Source organism: Phaenicophaeus curvirostris, chromosome 1 (genome assembly GCF_032191515.1).
Source record: "Phaenicophaeus curvirostris isolate KB17595 chromosome 1, BPBGC_Pcur_1.0, whole genome shotgun sequence".
In the NCBI taxonomy this organism is placed as follows: domain Eukaryota; kingdom Metazoa; phylum Chordata; class Aves; order Cuculiformes; family Cuculidae; genus Phaenicophaeus; species Phaenicophaeus curvirostris.
Genome location: NC_091392.1, coordinates 76,323,131 through 76,336,915, shown reverse-complemented (window position 1 = coordinate 76,336,915; position 13,785 = coordinate 76,323,131). Strand labels below are relative to the sequence as shown.

The 13,785-nt window shown below is 44.9% G+C and overlaps 1 protein-coding gene across 1 annotated transcript in view; it reads right to left on the bottom strand.

Moving 5' to 3' along the window:
* LOC138724001 (alpha-2-macroglobulin-like protein 1) overlaps positions 1-12,257 on the bottom strand; it is a 30,513-nt gene extending 18,256 nt beyond the window's left edge. The window contains exons 1-15 of the mRNA XM_069863597.1: positions 12,094-12,257; positions 11,275-11,458; positions 8,676-8,720; positions 8,177-8,321; positions 7,455-7,507; positions 7,101-7,121; positions 6,433-6,592; positions 5,759-5,843; positions 5,291-5,396; positions 3,940-4,048; positions 3,444-3,553; positions 2,594-2,758; positions 1,167-1,400; positions 671-734; positions 8-153 (exon numbers count right to left, since the gene is read on the bottom strand). Coding sequence (XP_069719698.1) covers positions 8-153; positions 671-734; positions 1,167-1,400; positions 2,594-2,758; positions 3,444-3,553; positions 3,940-4,048; positions 5,291-5,396; positions 5,759-5,843; positions 6,433-6,592; positions 7,101-7,121; positions 7,455-7,507; positions 8,177-8,321; positions 8,676-8,720; positions 11,275-11,458; positions 12,094-12,161 — 1,695 coding nt within the window. The 5' untranslated portion in view covers positions 12,162-12,257. The remainder of the gene's footprint in view (positions 1-7; positions 154-670; positions 735-1,166; positions 1,401-2,593; positions 2,759-3,443; positions 3,554-3,939; positions 4,049-5,290; positions 5,397-5,758; positions 5,844-6,432; positions 6,593-7,100; positions 7,122-7,454; positions 7,508-8,176; positions 8,322-8,675; positions 8,721-11,274; positions 11,459-12,093) is intronic.
* Positions 12,258-13,785: the final 1,528 nt, after the last annotated feature.

Genomic DNA, 13,785 nt, shown 5'->3' with positions numbered 1-13,785 from the left:
TACTAACCTTATATCTAAAGCACTTTTCTACTTGAAACTCTTCCATATCAGCCACCACCTCTCCATCCAAGAAGACTGCATACAGTAAAAGGCTGATGTTTGGCAGGAAGTCGTTGCCAACAGTCAGAGTTAGTGAGAAGGAGCCCTGCAGATCTGCGCAAGATATGAGCAAGAAAGAGAGGGAAAGCATTCAATTTAATCAATTCATTGGGGTAGGACATAAAATAGAACTCAAAAGAGGGAATTTAATAATTTCTACCTGCAATAAGAACATCCCACATAGACACTGTCACAGATTAATACTAAACTCAGACTACTGGCCACTTCTTTGGCTCAGATTTGGCAAAACCATTCCTCTTCCATACTGCACCCTAAACAAACAGAAAAGCTACGCTAATTCTGTATCTCCTCCAAGGGTACAAGCTAGCAGCAAAGTCATGAGGTTGGATGTTAAATCAATTACACAAGGCAGGAGAAGGACAGTCGCCTAGAAGGACACTGAACTGATATGAGAGGAGATTATATTTGTCTAATGATGTGGACTACCACTAAGAATTCAGTTCAATAACTGCTGCCTTTGGCTAGTAACAACACCTGTAAAGCTCGTTACTGGAGAGTGGTCACAGTTTTCTGGGGTATGTTGTGAGGCATTTCATGGGTTTCTACTCACTCTCATGCTGGATAATTGGCACCTGCTTCACTCTACTGAAAAGGATCTTGCCTTTTGCTATCACCTGAAGAGAAAAGAGAAGAGTCATTTAAGGGCCTGAATTCTGACAGCATGAGGAGAATGGAAAAAGAAGAAGAGAAGACAGAAGGACATCTGACAGATGTTGTTGCAGAAGCTTCTCTGGCAGAACATAACCTAAAGAGTTCTGCAGCAGAGATGGTGATAGCATAACTAGGCAGGGACTTGAGAGGTGTTGGTTAGGCAACAAGAAGTATAAAGGCCGTACTTCTGGCCACTTGCAAAGCCAGAAGTACAGTCTGAAGTTAAGAGCAGCTGCTTTGCCCCAGAAATTTCGGCAGAACAAAACTCACAAACTGACTTGTACTGGCCCAGGAGTAGTTTAGCCTTTCCCATGAGTATCTGTGTCCTGTGTGAAAAGGGTAAAATGCCAGTAAGTGTAACCTTGCCCTGAGATTCAGCTGTCTTCTGTACTCACCAAGTAGTAGAAGTCAATATGGTCTGCTTCAGAGCTGAGTTTATTCTGGTCAAGGATATAATCCACTTGCACTTCCTGCTCTTGATCACAGGGCATCACATCATCCTTGGCCTTGATCTCAAGGAAGCTGTTGCTCTCAGAGTAGAAAGGTTTCAGCCAGTGGATGTTATCCTCGGCTCTTGTATCAAGTTCAGAAGAATTTTGCTCATTGTCATCTTCAGGGTAGTAGGTACCCTTCAGAGCACAAAAGCATGAGTTGACAATCAGTATCAAGTGATGCAAGGGAGCTGATGGTAGACCATACATCCATACGCTTAATTAATGCTTCTTTTGTTTAAATGTCATTTTTAATGTCTCTTTTGAAACTTCCTTTCATGACTTATTAGCAAAAAATCTAAGTCTAGCGGATTTGCACACAATGTCATTTTTCCTCCTTTATCTTTCCTTGGGGACACACACCACACCAGACTTTAACCCCAGCACAGCACTTCTGTTTTCAATTTTGTTTCCAGTCAGATGTCCTAAAGCTCAACAGGCACCAAAACAGCTTTAGATTTGCGAAGTTCTACTACTCTTCGAATAATTTAGGGCTCTGTGGACAAAAGCTATGGGCTATAGAACAATATCTGGAACCTGTCCCCAGGCTCTCTGAGGACATAAATCTACTCCCTTGATTATAGAAGCTCTGATCACCAAATCCTGCCCAACCGAAATCAGGGAACTATACCCTGAATAGACTGGGGTCTCAGGGAAAAACATCTGGAACAACAGTTCCAGTCTCTGAGAAATGGATGACAATAGGAGATCATATTGCTTGAGCATGAAACCCATATCAGCTGCAGGAATGCAGGTAGTGGGAAGAAGGGTGTTCTACCAGGCTAGTGACAGTGAGCTCCAGATGCAGGATCAGAAGTTGTGAGGAGAAGTCAAGTGCTTCAAGGTCTGGTATTGAAATGGACATCAAGACCAGCTACCTGCAAAGCTGAGCCTGGACAAGCTATGTGCTACTGAAGGTCAAGGGCAGCCCCTAGGAGTGGAGTTCAACAGAGACAGGTGTCAGCTGCTACTTCTGCTGAGCCACTTCCAACATGTCTCAGAATCGGCAAATGGGAGATTTCCTCCAAGGTAATATTTGGATTAACAGATATTTTTAGTGGACTCAAAGGAAGATGAGGGGGAATACAAAAGATTAGGATCATGCTCTAGCTCAGGACAGCAGAGAACCTTTGGTGACCATTTGCCTGAACAGCCTTCTGTTTCCCTGAGGAGATGACACTGGAGAGTAATTGAAGATGCTTCTACATACATTGACAAATGAGATCAGGAGCCAGAGGACTGTGCTCCAAGACCTCAAATTTCTTCCACGTTCTGCCCTTTTCCTAAGTCTATCTTCACTTTATCCTCCTTTTTCTGTGGCTGATGCTTACCTTCAGAGAAACCATTGTGCTGTTCCAGCTGCTGGTATCCAATGAGAAGTGGGCTTCCCCGTTCTTGTCTGTGAGGAATGACAGTTGTGTCTTCTCATCATTGACATCTACTATTAGGTAGACTGTTTCATTTCTTAAAGGAGAATTGTCACTGTGGCAGAACATCTGGGGAGAAGGGGGAGCAGTTTATATACCATTGTGTCACTCTGAAGCACTGCCAGCGCTTAATATTAATTGTTTCCAATTAGTGGTCTTTCCTAAATCCTTTTAGCTTTTAGGGAGGTTGAAGGGATCCCAATAAAAGTGCAATGAATACACAAACGCAGTAATGTGCATCTGTTCAGAACCAGAAACAAACAGTAGTGCAGCCAAATGAGACACCTGTATTGGGGGAAAAGATGATTTCCTCAAATCCTGAGCTTTTTCTTGGAGAGTGCTGCAGGATTCTTGACAATTACAAACATTCCTGTCTCCAGCAACTTAACTGTTCCTTGCTCTTCTTCATACTGGCACTGGTGAAAGTGTTTCTAGCCCAAATGGGATGGCGTCACCCTAGGGTACTTGAGTCAGAAATGACTGCCAGCTAAGTGATACGCAAGGCTTTAGTGATTTCTGCCAAGTTACTGTGAGCATTTGTCCAAGAGGAAAGTTATTTCCTTGACGATGCCACCTCCAAAATTACTGTCCAGGGAATATACTACATTAGGATGGAGAGAAGAAATTGATTCTACAGGAGGCTTCACTCATAGTTGCTGAGTACCAGCACTTACTTTCCTGCAAATTGCTGCTTTCTGCCTACAGATTAGACCTCTTATGTACTCTCAACAGAGAATGGATTCATGGATGTTACCTTCCCTGTGTATGGTAGTCCACGTTTGTAAAATAAATGGAAGTTGATAAAGTCTATAGACTTCAGTCTTGTTGCAATAGGAAGTTCAACCTTTTCCCTAGTCTGTGCTCCTGGATGGAGAGATGAGAATCTGTTAAACTCTCTGCTGTTAGGGAAACATAAGACAAGAAGTTGCTTCAGCACTTCTAGCACAACCTCTAAATTTAGGAGAGAAAATACATTCTTCTAGGATATGATTCCCTCAGCCTTTCTGGGTCCTCTGCTTCATGACAGTATGCATTGTACCCTAGAAGTACTTATTTGTCTTTATTGAAGACAAAGAGAAACATAATGATTGTTTAGTTATAGACTGGCATCACTGTAGATGCCTAAAAGTAGTCTGAAGGACCCCACCCTCAATGTGTTACTTTTTCAGAAGGAATTCAACTGCTACTGAAAGGTCAAAACTGAAGAAGTTGCCTGCAAGGCAGAGAATGCTTCACATATTCTCCAGTACCTGTTCCATTTTCCACCATTTCTGCTATCACAGTTACATAGAAGTCAGCTTCTTTTAATTCCAGGGCCTCTGTCTTTACCGTAAAATTAGCACAACCATTCTTGTTCGTCTGCAGAAAGAGAGATACAAACAGAAAGAGCATGGTGTGGCAGAAGACTAGCCATTTCATAGGTGCTGGGGAATTCTAAAGAAGGATTTACAAATCCTTGTGGAACAGATGGAAGCTCAAAAACTTGTAAGTGCAGAAACTCATCATGGATACCTTATCCAGAGGAGAAAATGAACATGCTAGGATTAAACAGTTACAAGAAAAGTGTAACAAAAAAGTGCTTCCAGCTAATCACGTAAGGGTTAATTATATCACAAACTCAAGAGTCTGGATTAAGTCCAGATCCTGCAGCTGAAAGAGCATAAGTGTCCTTGGCTGAGTTAAAGGTAACCTCCTCCCTGAAACTACATGACCTTGATGAATAAAGCTTGACAGTGAGGCTTTCCAGTTAAGCAAGGACATTTGGCCACTTACAGATTGCAAGAGCTTTGCTAAGCATTAAGGTAGAGACTGGATACAGCCAGTTTGCCAGAGATGGGAGGTGGACAAAGCATCATGCATGTTAAGTTCCCCACAGAACCTTGCAGGACATCTTACATGCGATGTGAAAGGGATCTGGCATTCAACTGGTGTTTTGCACAGCTAAGACTGTAGAGCATTCCAGCTGGAGATATTTTGCTACTGAGTGCATTTTAAAAAATGCAGAGATCCAGCTAGATTTTTGTATTCTGGCTTGTTGCTGGCTGGTCTCAAATTTAGAAATATTTTCTAGTGACTTTCAGGCTGAAAGAGCTGCATCTGAAAGCCAAAGGGAAAAAAAACAAGTGTGGAGCTTAATTACAAACCTATAATCAACATAAATGAGCAGAAAATGTAACCAGCTTAAGACATAATTTCAGACAAGACATTAGCAAGCTTAAAATGATGCATTAACTGCATGGATCAGGGCATGAAGCCACAGACAATCTGATACGCAGTTTATTCGTGGGACAAGTCACAGGACTGAATAGACTAGTGATCGGTGTGCAAACAATAAGATCAGACCCTTGGGAAAGGCCCCATGTATCATTGGTTACACAGGGCACAACCTTTCTCCTGAAACACTGAGTCATATATGGGCAGCTAGAGCAATAACTTAAGCAATAGAGTCACAGGAAGAAGAATCAATGGTCTGATCAGGTCTAGCAAGTGGGAAAACACACAGAAAATCAGAGACGCATTGGGGCAGGTTAAGGAGACAGACATGCATTTTCAGCATGCATTTTCAGGTTAAAATTCCAACTCTCCTACTTGTTCACTTACCCAGCTGCTTTGCTTCCTCATCCCAGCTGAAAAATATTCCAAGATACGGGATAATGTGTCAACGGTAATATCTATTTTCCCTTGAACAGGCTTCCCATAGGTATATCTGCATCAAAGGGGAGAAATGTTCACCTAAAGATGGGCTGCTTCAGCAGAAATACTGATCCAGGCCACCCCCACCCTCACTGGGGAAAATGGAGCCTGGGAGAGCTTTGTACCTTGCTTGCTCAAGAATTTAAGATTAGTTTGCATCCCTCTCCACCCACTATACACAGCATTCTTTGTGTTCTTCAGCCTCACGGTAAATGGCCATGTGCTAGAAGGAGTCTGTTGCAGAGAGCGATCTGTCTCCTCCCACCACATGGTAATGTAAGAACATCATACTGGAAGGCCACTGCTAAGCTATGGGCAATCTAGAGGTGACTGTGGAGCTGAAGGCCAGAGATCACAATGGTATCATGTACTCACTTGCCACAGACCTGCAGATGAAATTCCTCATCTGCTGCAGTGATGAATGGAGGATGTTCAATCTTTATTTCAAATTTTTCCAGCACTGCATAGAGAGAATGTAAGGATAGAGGAAAAAAGCAGTACTGACTATGGACACTGACTGTAAGTTCTGTTAGAGGTGCAGTCCAGATGTTGGAAAAGACAGTAATATCCCCAGTTATTCATCACCACGCTGCAGTAGGGGTTACTCTATTTGCTGTTACAATTGCACATGGGACTGCTTCCTACTCCAGCTCAGTCAAGCATAAACATTTTAAATTGCACAGCATTTTGTCCTTACCTACATCACTGCAACTGAATGGGACTAAAATGATGCTTCTTCCTATTACAGCAGCTGACTGGAGTGAATGGAAAACCTAGCTTAGAAGGAGGTGACAATGAGCAGCAGAAAGCGCTCATCCTAGGGCACAGACACAGCTGGAATGAGATGTCAGACCACAGCCTCTCCTTTGTACTCTATGCAGCTGCAGAACCTGCAGCCTAGCACAAGACATGCACACAGAGCCATCTGTCCCTGTCCCAAGTCTGCTGTTGTCCCATGGAAAAGGTCTGATGAACACATCTGAATAGCCCTCCTCTCTTCTCCAGCTACCCACACTGCTTTTCCCTCACCTCTATTGTCCAAGTCTCACCATATTCATCAACACGGAATGTTTTTTCAGCCATGTTTTGTTGCACTGAGATGATATACTCCCCAAGGGGTGCTTCAGAGGCCAGGAGGAAGGATAGATCCACGATGCCATTTCTTGACTTTACATTCAGCCACTCAGCAATTCGGTTATATTCAGGATCCTGTTTGGGAAAAGACATGTAGATCCACCAAATCACATTGGAAGCATGGGTACCTGGCAGGTCCAGCCACACTCAGGCACTGGAAGGCACTTGGGTCCTTGCCCCATAAGAGAAGACGCCAGATCACCAGGTGAGATTCCTTCAGTATCCTTTTACTGAGCTTTTGAATTGCAAAGGCTGCCAAGAACAGTAGGGCTACTGGAAGGTGGTAACACTATAACACTTTGGGAAGCAGAAGCAGTTGCGCTGTATCTGCTGAGCCTTGTGATTCGTGCCGTATGCAGACAAGGTGTTGGGCAAAGTTTTATTACTGACCTGCCTCTAGCTCAGCTTTGTGCATCACAGAGGTGCTGGTTTGAATAATAAACCCAGACTGAGCAGGTAGAAAAGTCTTCAGCTCAACCTGAACTATAACCTTACGAGGTTACATTTATGGCACAACCCTGTCCATGGGGGAAAGGGCACAACAGAAGAGACAGACATCTCATTTTGGTCAGTTGTCACTTACCTCCAGCCATATCTGGGAATACTGTAAAAAAAAAAAAAGAAGAGAAACACAAGCTCAGTTGTAGTTGTGTACAGAGGAAACGGCATCCCTGTGAATCAGTAGTAATAATATTGCCTGATGTGGGGTCCTGACCAGAAAGTTCTGCCACATCCAAAACCCACACAAGATCTCCTGCCTCTCTCTGAGCTTATACTGCAGTCTCTCTCCAAGGGACCAGTGGATGAGTGGTTTTCCTTCAAAGGTCACTTGTTCTTATGGTTTAACAGACATGAAGGGAAATGTCTCTTTCATGAGCCTCTCAATGTATCTCATGCTGAGGTTTACACTTCTAGAAAAGCACAAGGTGATACTCACCTCATTTTTAATGACCTTAAGATCGTCATCAAGGCTCACAATCCGAAATTTCACTGGAGATATAAAGAAAATGATTGTAAAGCATTCCAACTGCACCATATCCTTGCACAGATCTGCTTCTCCTTTTCTGTGCTCCAGTGTTCATTTCTCTCTGTTCACCTCAAAAATATGCAGGTCTTTCCCCAGACAGCCCACCCCAGCATCTCCCACCCCAGAGGACTCTCTCTGGAAGGTTTATATGCAGTTATGGGCTGTAGAAATTTACTGCCTTTACCTAGAGAGATCACAATGATGTGTTAAACAGAGCAATTGGTCTGTCTGCAGTCTGTTCATACTGTGGAGACTATGGAGTAACTCTCTCTGTATTTACAGCTTGGAACTGTCACTCTAGGCTTTACTTCACATGTATGTTACCAACAGTCTTCAAAAAACAACAAAAAATTGTCCGGTGGCCTGGAGAGTCCTGGCTTTCCTTCAAGTCTCACTAGAGATACTTCCCTAAAATAACACCCAGGAGCAGCAGGCTGGTCATTTGGTGCAGCACAGACTGGAGGTGAACATCTTGACTCATATTGTTCCTGGAAACATCTAATAAAAGAGAACTGCTTTCTTCCATCTCCGACAAGCTTAGCTTGATGCACTTGATGAAATCTTCCTCCCCAGATGTGGCTGCTACCTTGATGCTTCCCACTCTGTTTCCACATGCCACCTTCTTGCCTTACCTGTTTCTCCAGGTTTGTATAAGTTCTTGTCTGTCTCTACCAGAATTACACTCTTCCGAGGCTTGACCAGAACCTTCTTATGACCCTCAAAGAGCACCTTGTCCCCATTGTGAAACATAACGTGCAGAAAAGCCACCTTCTCTACCTGTTAGGTTAAAAACAAACAAACAAACAAAAAACCCAGCAAAAACCAAAACAAACCGCCCAAGAATATAAGTAAGTTAAAACAGAGACACGCGTCCTACCAAAATCTCTAGTTTCCCTCTCTTCCCTTCACCTCCTTTGATTTAGCTCTTTCCTTTCTCTAATCATAGTTTTCTCTGTGCTCCCCAGCTTCCTCATTTTCTTTTCTCTGCCTTTATCCTTTTGCCTCTTTCCACATTTCTTTCTCACATTTCTTTCCCCACCCTGCACCTCCAAAACCAACATGGCTCAGACTCGGCAGAGGCTGAAGCCCTCTAGCTTGCAAGAGGCGAGGCAGCCAAGAAAGGTGTCTTACCTGTGACGTGGAATTATCTCTTTTCCTGTGAATGATCTCTGGTACCTAAGTTGATTGATACAAGGAAATGGAAAACAAAATTATCAGAGACTTTGCACCTCATCCCACTTATGAGACATGACCTCACTGTTAAAAAATCCGCTAACTTCAGAGTCCAAGTTCTACTGTATGACTGTCTCCGGCAAGCTTGTCGTTATAGGGAGAAGAAGCTGTCATCATCTGTCTCTTGTTAATGAACCTAGGAGTGAACCAACAGGTATTGCATTTTCCCACTTCATGTAAATCTGAGATTTTTATGAATGCAAGTAAAACCATAGGCAAGTCAGATCTGGAGCTTACCAACAGAGTAAGAGGAGATAAGATACTGATCAGGCAAAACCAAGACACCTCAGTATCAGAAATACTGGTCTTACCAGGAGAAAGGTTCTTTTTGCTAATGACAGACCTCCTTGCCCTTCCAGAGTCAGGACTTGCTCTATCCTAAGGGCCTGGCACCAAACAGTTAATCATTGACTTGTTTATGCAAGAAAAAACTATGGCCTCTCCTTGAGTTCTGCTGAATCTCCGAGGAGATCTTATAGCGACCTTCCAGTACCTGAAAGATGCCTACAGGAAAGCTGAAGAGGGACTATTCACAAAGGCTTGTGGTGATAGGGTGAGGGGGAATGGGTATAAACTGGAGAGGGGTAGATTTAGGCTTGATGTAAGGAGGAATTTCTTCACCATGGGAGTGGTTGCCCTGGGAACCTGTGGATGCCTCATCCCTGGAAGTGCTCAAGGCCAAGTTGGATGGGGCCTTGGGCAGCCTGACTTAGTAGGATGTTCCTGCCCATGGCAGGGGTTTGGAGCTAGATGATCTTTAAGGTCCCTTCCAACCCTAGCTGTTCTATGCTTCTATGAATCTGTGGGACTATCAGGGCATAGGCACAGCAACTTTGTACAGTGCTAAGGGAGATAGCAGAAGTCACACATCTCCATGGCTCTCCAGAAATGTAACTGAAAGCCCTGTAACTGAAAGCAGCAAAGTTGCAATGACAGGAACTCAGCCCAAGAAATATCCAGACTTCCTGGGTGAAACTCATTTTGTTGTGGGTTCAGCACTATCACAACCCATCACAGCTAAATCAAAGCAAGTTCAATGAGAGTGGTGGTAAATGGTGTTAAATCCAGCTGGAGGCCAGTGACAAGTGGGGTTCCCCAGGGCTCAGTGCTGGGTCCAGCCCTGTTCAATGTCTTTATCAATGACCTGGATGAAGGCACTGAGTGCACCCTTAGCAAGTTTGCGGACAACACTAAGCTGGGTGGAAGTGTGGATCTGCTGGAGGGTAGGGAGGCTCTGCAAAGGGATCTGAACAGGCTGGACCGCTGAGCAGAGTCCAATGGCATGAGGTTTAACAAGGCCAAATGCCGGGTCCTGCATTTGGGGCACAACAACCCTATGCAGTGCTACAGACTAGGAGAAGTATGTCTAGAAAGCTGCCTGGAGGAGAGGGACCTGGGGGTGTTGGTTGACAGCCGACTGAACATGAGCCAGCAGTGTGCCCAGGTGGCCAAGAAGGCCAATGGCATCTTGGCTTGTATCAGAAACGGTGTGACCAGCAGGTCCAGGGAGGTTATTCTCCCTTTGTACTCGGCACTGGTGAGACCGCTCCTCGAGTACTGTGTTCAGTTCTGGGCCCCTCACCACAAGAAGGATGTTGAGGCTCTGGAGCGAGTGCAGAGAAGAGCAACAAAGCTGGTGAAGGGGCTGGAGAACAAGTCTTACGAGGAGCGGCTAAGAGAGCTGGGGTTGTTTAGCCTGGAGAAGAGGAGGCTGAGGGGAGACCTCATTGCTCTCTACAACTACCTGAAAGGACGTTGTAGAGAGGAGGGTGCTGGCCTCTTCTCCCAAGTGACGGGGGACAGGACAAGAGGGAATGGCCTCAAGCTCCGCCAGGGGAGATTTAGGTTGGACATTAGGAAAAAATTCTTCACAGAAAGGGTCATTGGGCACTGGAACAGGCTGCCCAGGGAGGTGGTTGAGTCCCCTTCCCTGGAGGTGTTTAAGGCGTGGGTGGACGAGGTGCTAAGGGGTATGGTTTAGTGTTTGATAGGAATGGTTGGACTCGATGATCCGGTGGGTCTTTTCCAACCTTGTTATTCTATGATTCTGTGATTCTATGGTCTGTGCAGGCTGCAACTACACCTTGCAATTTAGATGCAGCTTTAGAACATAATGGTCCTCTTGGGGCTGGAGTAGCAGGCTTTGGAGGAAGCAAGGATGAAAAGAATGTATCCCAAATGCATTGACTTGCAGTGAGATATACAAGCATTTCTAAGGAATAAACATCGAGCAAACTGAATGTTCATGTTTTCCAACAGGCTTTGAGTAGGATGAAATGGGTTGACAGATGAAAAGAACAGGTTTTCATTTACATAGGGAAGATTCTCCACTTTGTTAGCTCTGGGATGCTTCTGTATTTTGCCTGGCACTGGTAGGGAAACTTAACCTGCTTGCAGCCCTTGGCAAAGTGAAGAACAATGTAACCCAGAGAAGTGCTTGGCTCCTGTCTGAAGTGAGAGCATCCACTGCCAAATCAGCAGCCAAAGCTGCACTCACCTGGAAGGTGATGCACTGAAAAGTGCCTGGCTTCTCCACATCCAGTTCCACCAGTGTATGATTCTGGGTTGTTATCTGCAAGGTGATAGCTAGGTGGGCAGACTCTGTCAGGGAGCTGAGGTGAATGCAGAGCTTCTCCTCTTGGGACTGATGAATGACAGCAGGGAACACCACCATATAGTGACTAGAAGAGAGCAGGAAATATTCAGAAACAATTCAGAGGCTGAAGTGGGCAAGCCAAAATCCATCTTTTCTGCTTTCATGAAGATGTAGATCAGGGGTCAGAATGTCTGGAGGCCTGTAGCAAAAGAACTATAGTGCAGCCCCTTTGCAATGCCAGAAGGAAGCAGTATGACTCATGTGGAACTAGAGAGCTTTTGATATCTCTCTGCCACCACCTTGTCACCAGCCAGGACACAGATGCCCAGTGCACCATGCTCCAATCGCAAGTACATAAAGCAAGGCTGTGTGAGGATTGAAGCTGAAGACTCAGTGGCTGAGGCATAAGTGTTGGTCCTCACAACAAATTTCAACTCCACAAGCTCGGGATGAACAGATGCAAAACTTGTTGCTTCTCTAGCCTTGCGGTGTGTGCAGTGCAGTGTCTGCAGAAGCAAGCACCAGGGGCTTCACCTGCAGTGGTGCTCGACACCCAGCACTACAATGGGACTCAGTAGAAGTTGCTTCTGCTCAGCCTTCCTAGGAACAAGGCCCCCACTGTTCAGCTCTGTGACGCTAAATATTGCAGTATCTCAGCACCACCCTTCAATGACAATTCCTTCCACCAAGCCTCCCAAAATCAAAAGGAAATAATCTCACGGTTCCAGGCTTGCTGCAGCTGTGACTGGGAATAAGGTCAGGGCTAAGAAGAGCACTGGTGCTCCCATTGCTTGGGCTGGGACAGACGGTTGACAAGATCCACACAGGAGGAGAGAACTGCCTATACTGAAGGGCTGGAGCAATCCTAATTATCCTCGCCAGGTGCTCCTAAGTCCAAAGACTGGGGGAGTTGGTATATGGAGATAGTATCTCTTCCAGGCTAATGATATTAGCTAATATTTACTTGCTTCCACCAACAGCAGAGTAAAGGTCACACAGCACAGTTCTCCACCCACATCTGTGTTCAGATGATATTCCAGGTCATGGGGTGCCAGAGCACAGTGGGGGGTGATGTGTGGTAGGCAACCCAGGCTGAAGGGGACTAGGAGAAAACTTATCTCAGCTATGGCTGGTTTGGGTCCTACCTGTAGCCTCCTATAAGAGTCAAAGCTGCGCATCTGCTACTGACCTCAGCTTGTAAAAAACATCCTCAGTACTCTCTCTGTGGATCACTGGTGATCCAGTATTCAATCAGAGCTTGCAGTAAAAAGCTCTCAATTTACCTCCATTCCCTGCATCCCTACCTCTGTGGGCACAACCAACCCAGCCATGTCTGATCCTCCTGGATACAGAACCTTTTCCAGGGCTGCTCCTACTACCCACTGCCAACTCCCCTCATAGCTCCACTGTAAGGCCTTTCCAGATAAAGCAAGATATTTTAAGTTTCCATATATTTTAGCAAACTCTACTTTACATCTCCCCAGGCTGGATGTCCATTCTTCTGCCAGCTTCCTCCAGCCATGAGGTAGTTCTACACTGACACTATCACCCATGTCCTCCACACTCTTCTTAGGCACCGCAGCCTTGTATTTCCATTCCCTGGATGGCAGCAGTGAAATGAATAGGGCTTGAATGTCTTTGCCCTCTAGTTACAACCATATTTGAAGGTGGATTTCTTCATCCTGCCCTGCCTCCATATGTGTTTTTGCAGATCATAACCAAAGTTGCACAATATGGAGTGAATTTGCCCACTCTTTGCTCCCCATCTGAAGCAATCAATCACCTGGATTTACTTTGGCACAGTTCCCATATGTGTGCTTAGCATCCACCCCCTTAGTGCGCAGCACGAAACAACAGGAACACAGTAGCATTTAACCTAGCTCTGACATTGCAGATAATCTGCAGGTTTAAAGCACTGTGTGTCAGTGATCTGGGAACAGATTTGATTCTCTGAAATCAACAGGGTTTTGAGTTCAAGCTTAAACAAATGGTACTAAAACCAATCCCAGTTCTGTGTGATTTCAGTGGTTTCAGAACCTCATGGTTCTGTGTCTCTGAATGGCTAAGTTGGTTTATGTTAAATGGGAATAGAATATTTTAAGCTTCTTCCCTTCTTCCAGGGAGGAATGGGAGCAGTGTGTGACACCCTAGGCTGGTCTGGCTGGAGCCTGCAGGACAGGAGCGAAATTTCAGTAAGAAGTAAATAATATATAAAAAAGAATTTCTATATAAGAACCCTGAAGCAAAATCCATTGATATCACAAAAATTGGATTTGCTCCAGGATGTTTCCAATTAAATGCTGGTAAAGGCACCATTATAAAAATTAGGCCCCTGTACCAAATATGGTAACTGAGCACTCCCACTGTTATCAGTTGTTCTGCATAAGAAGACAGAGCAAGGTGTCTCCCAGT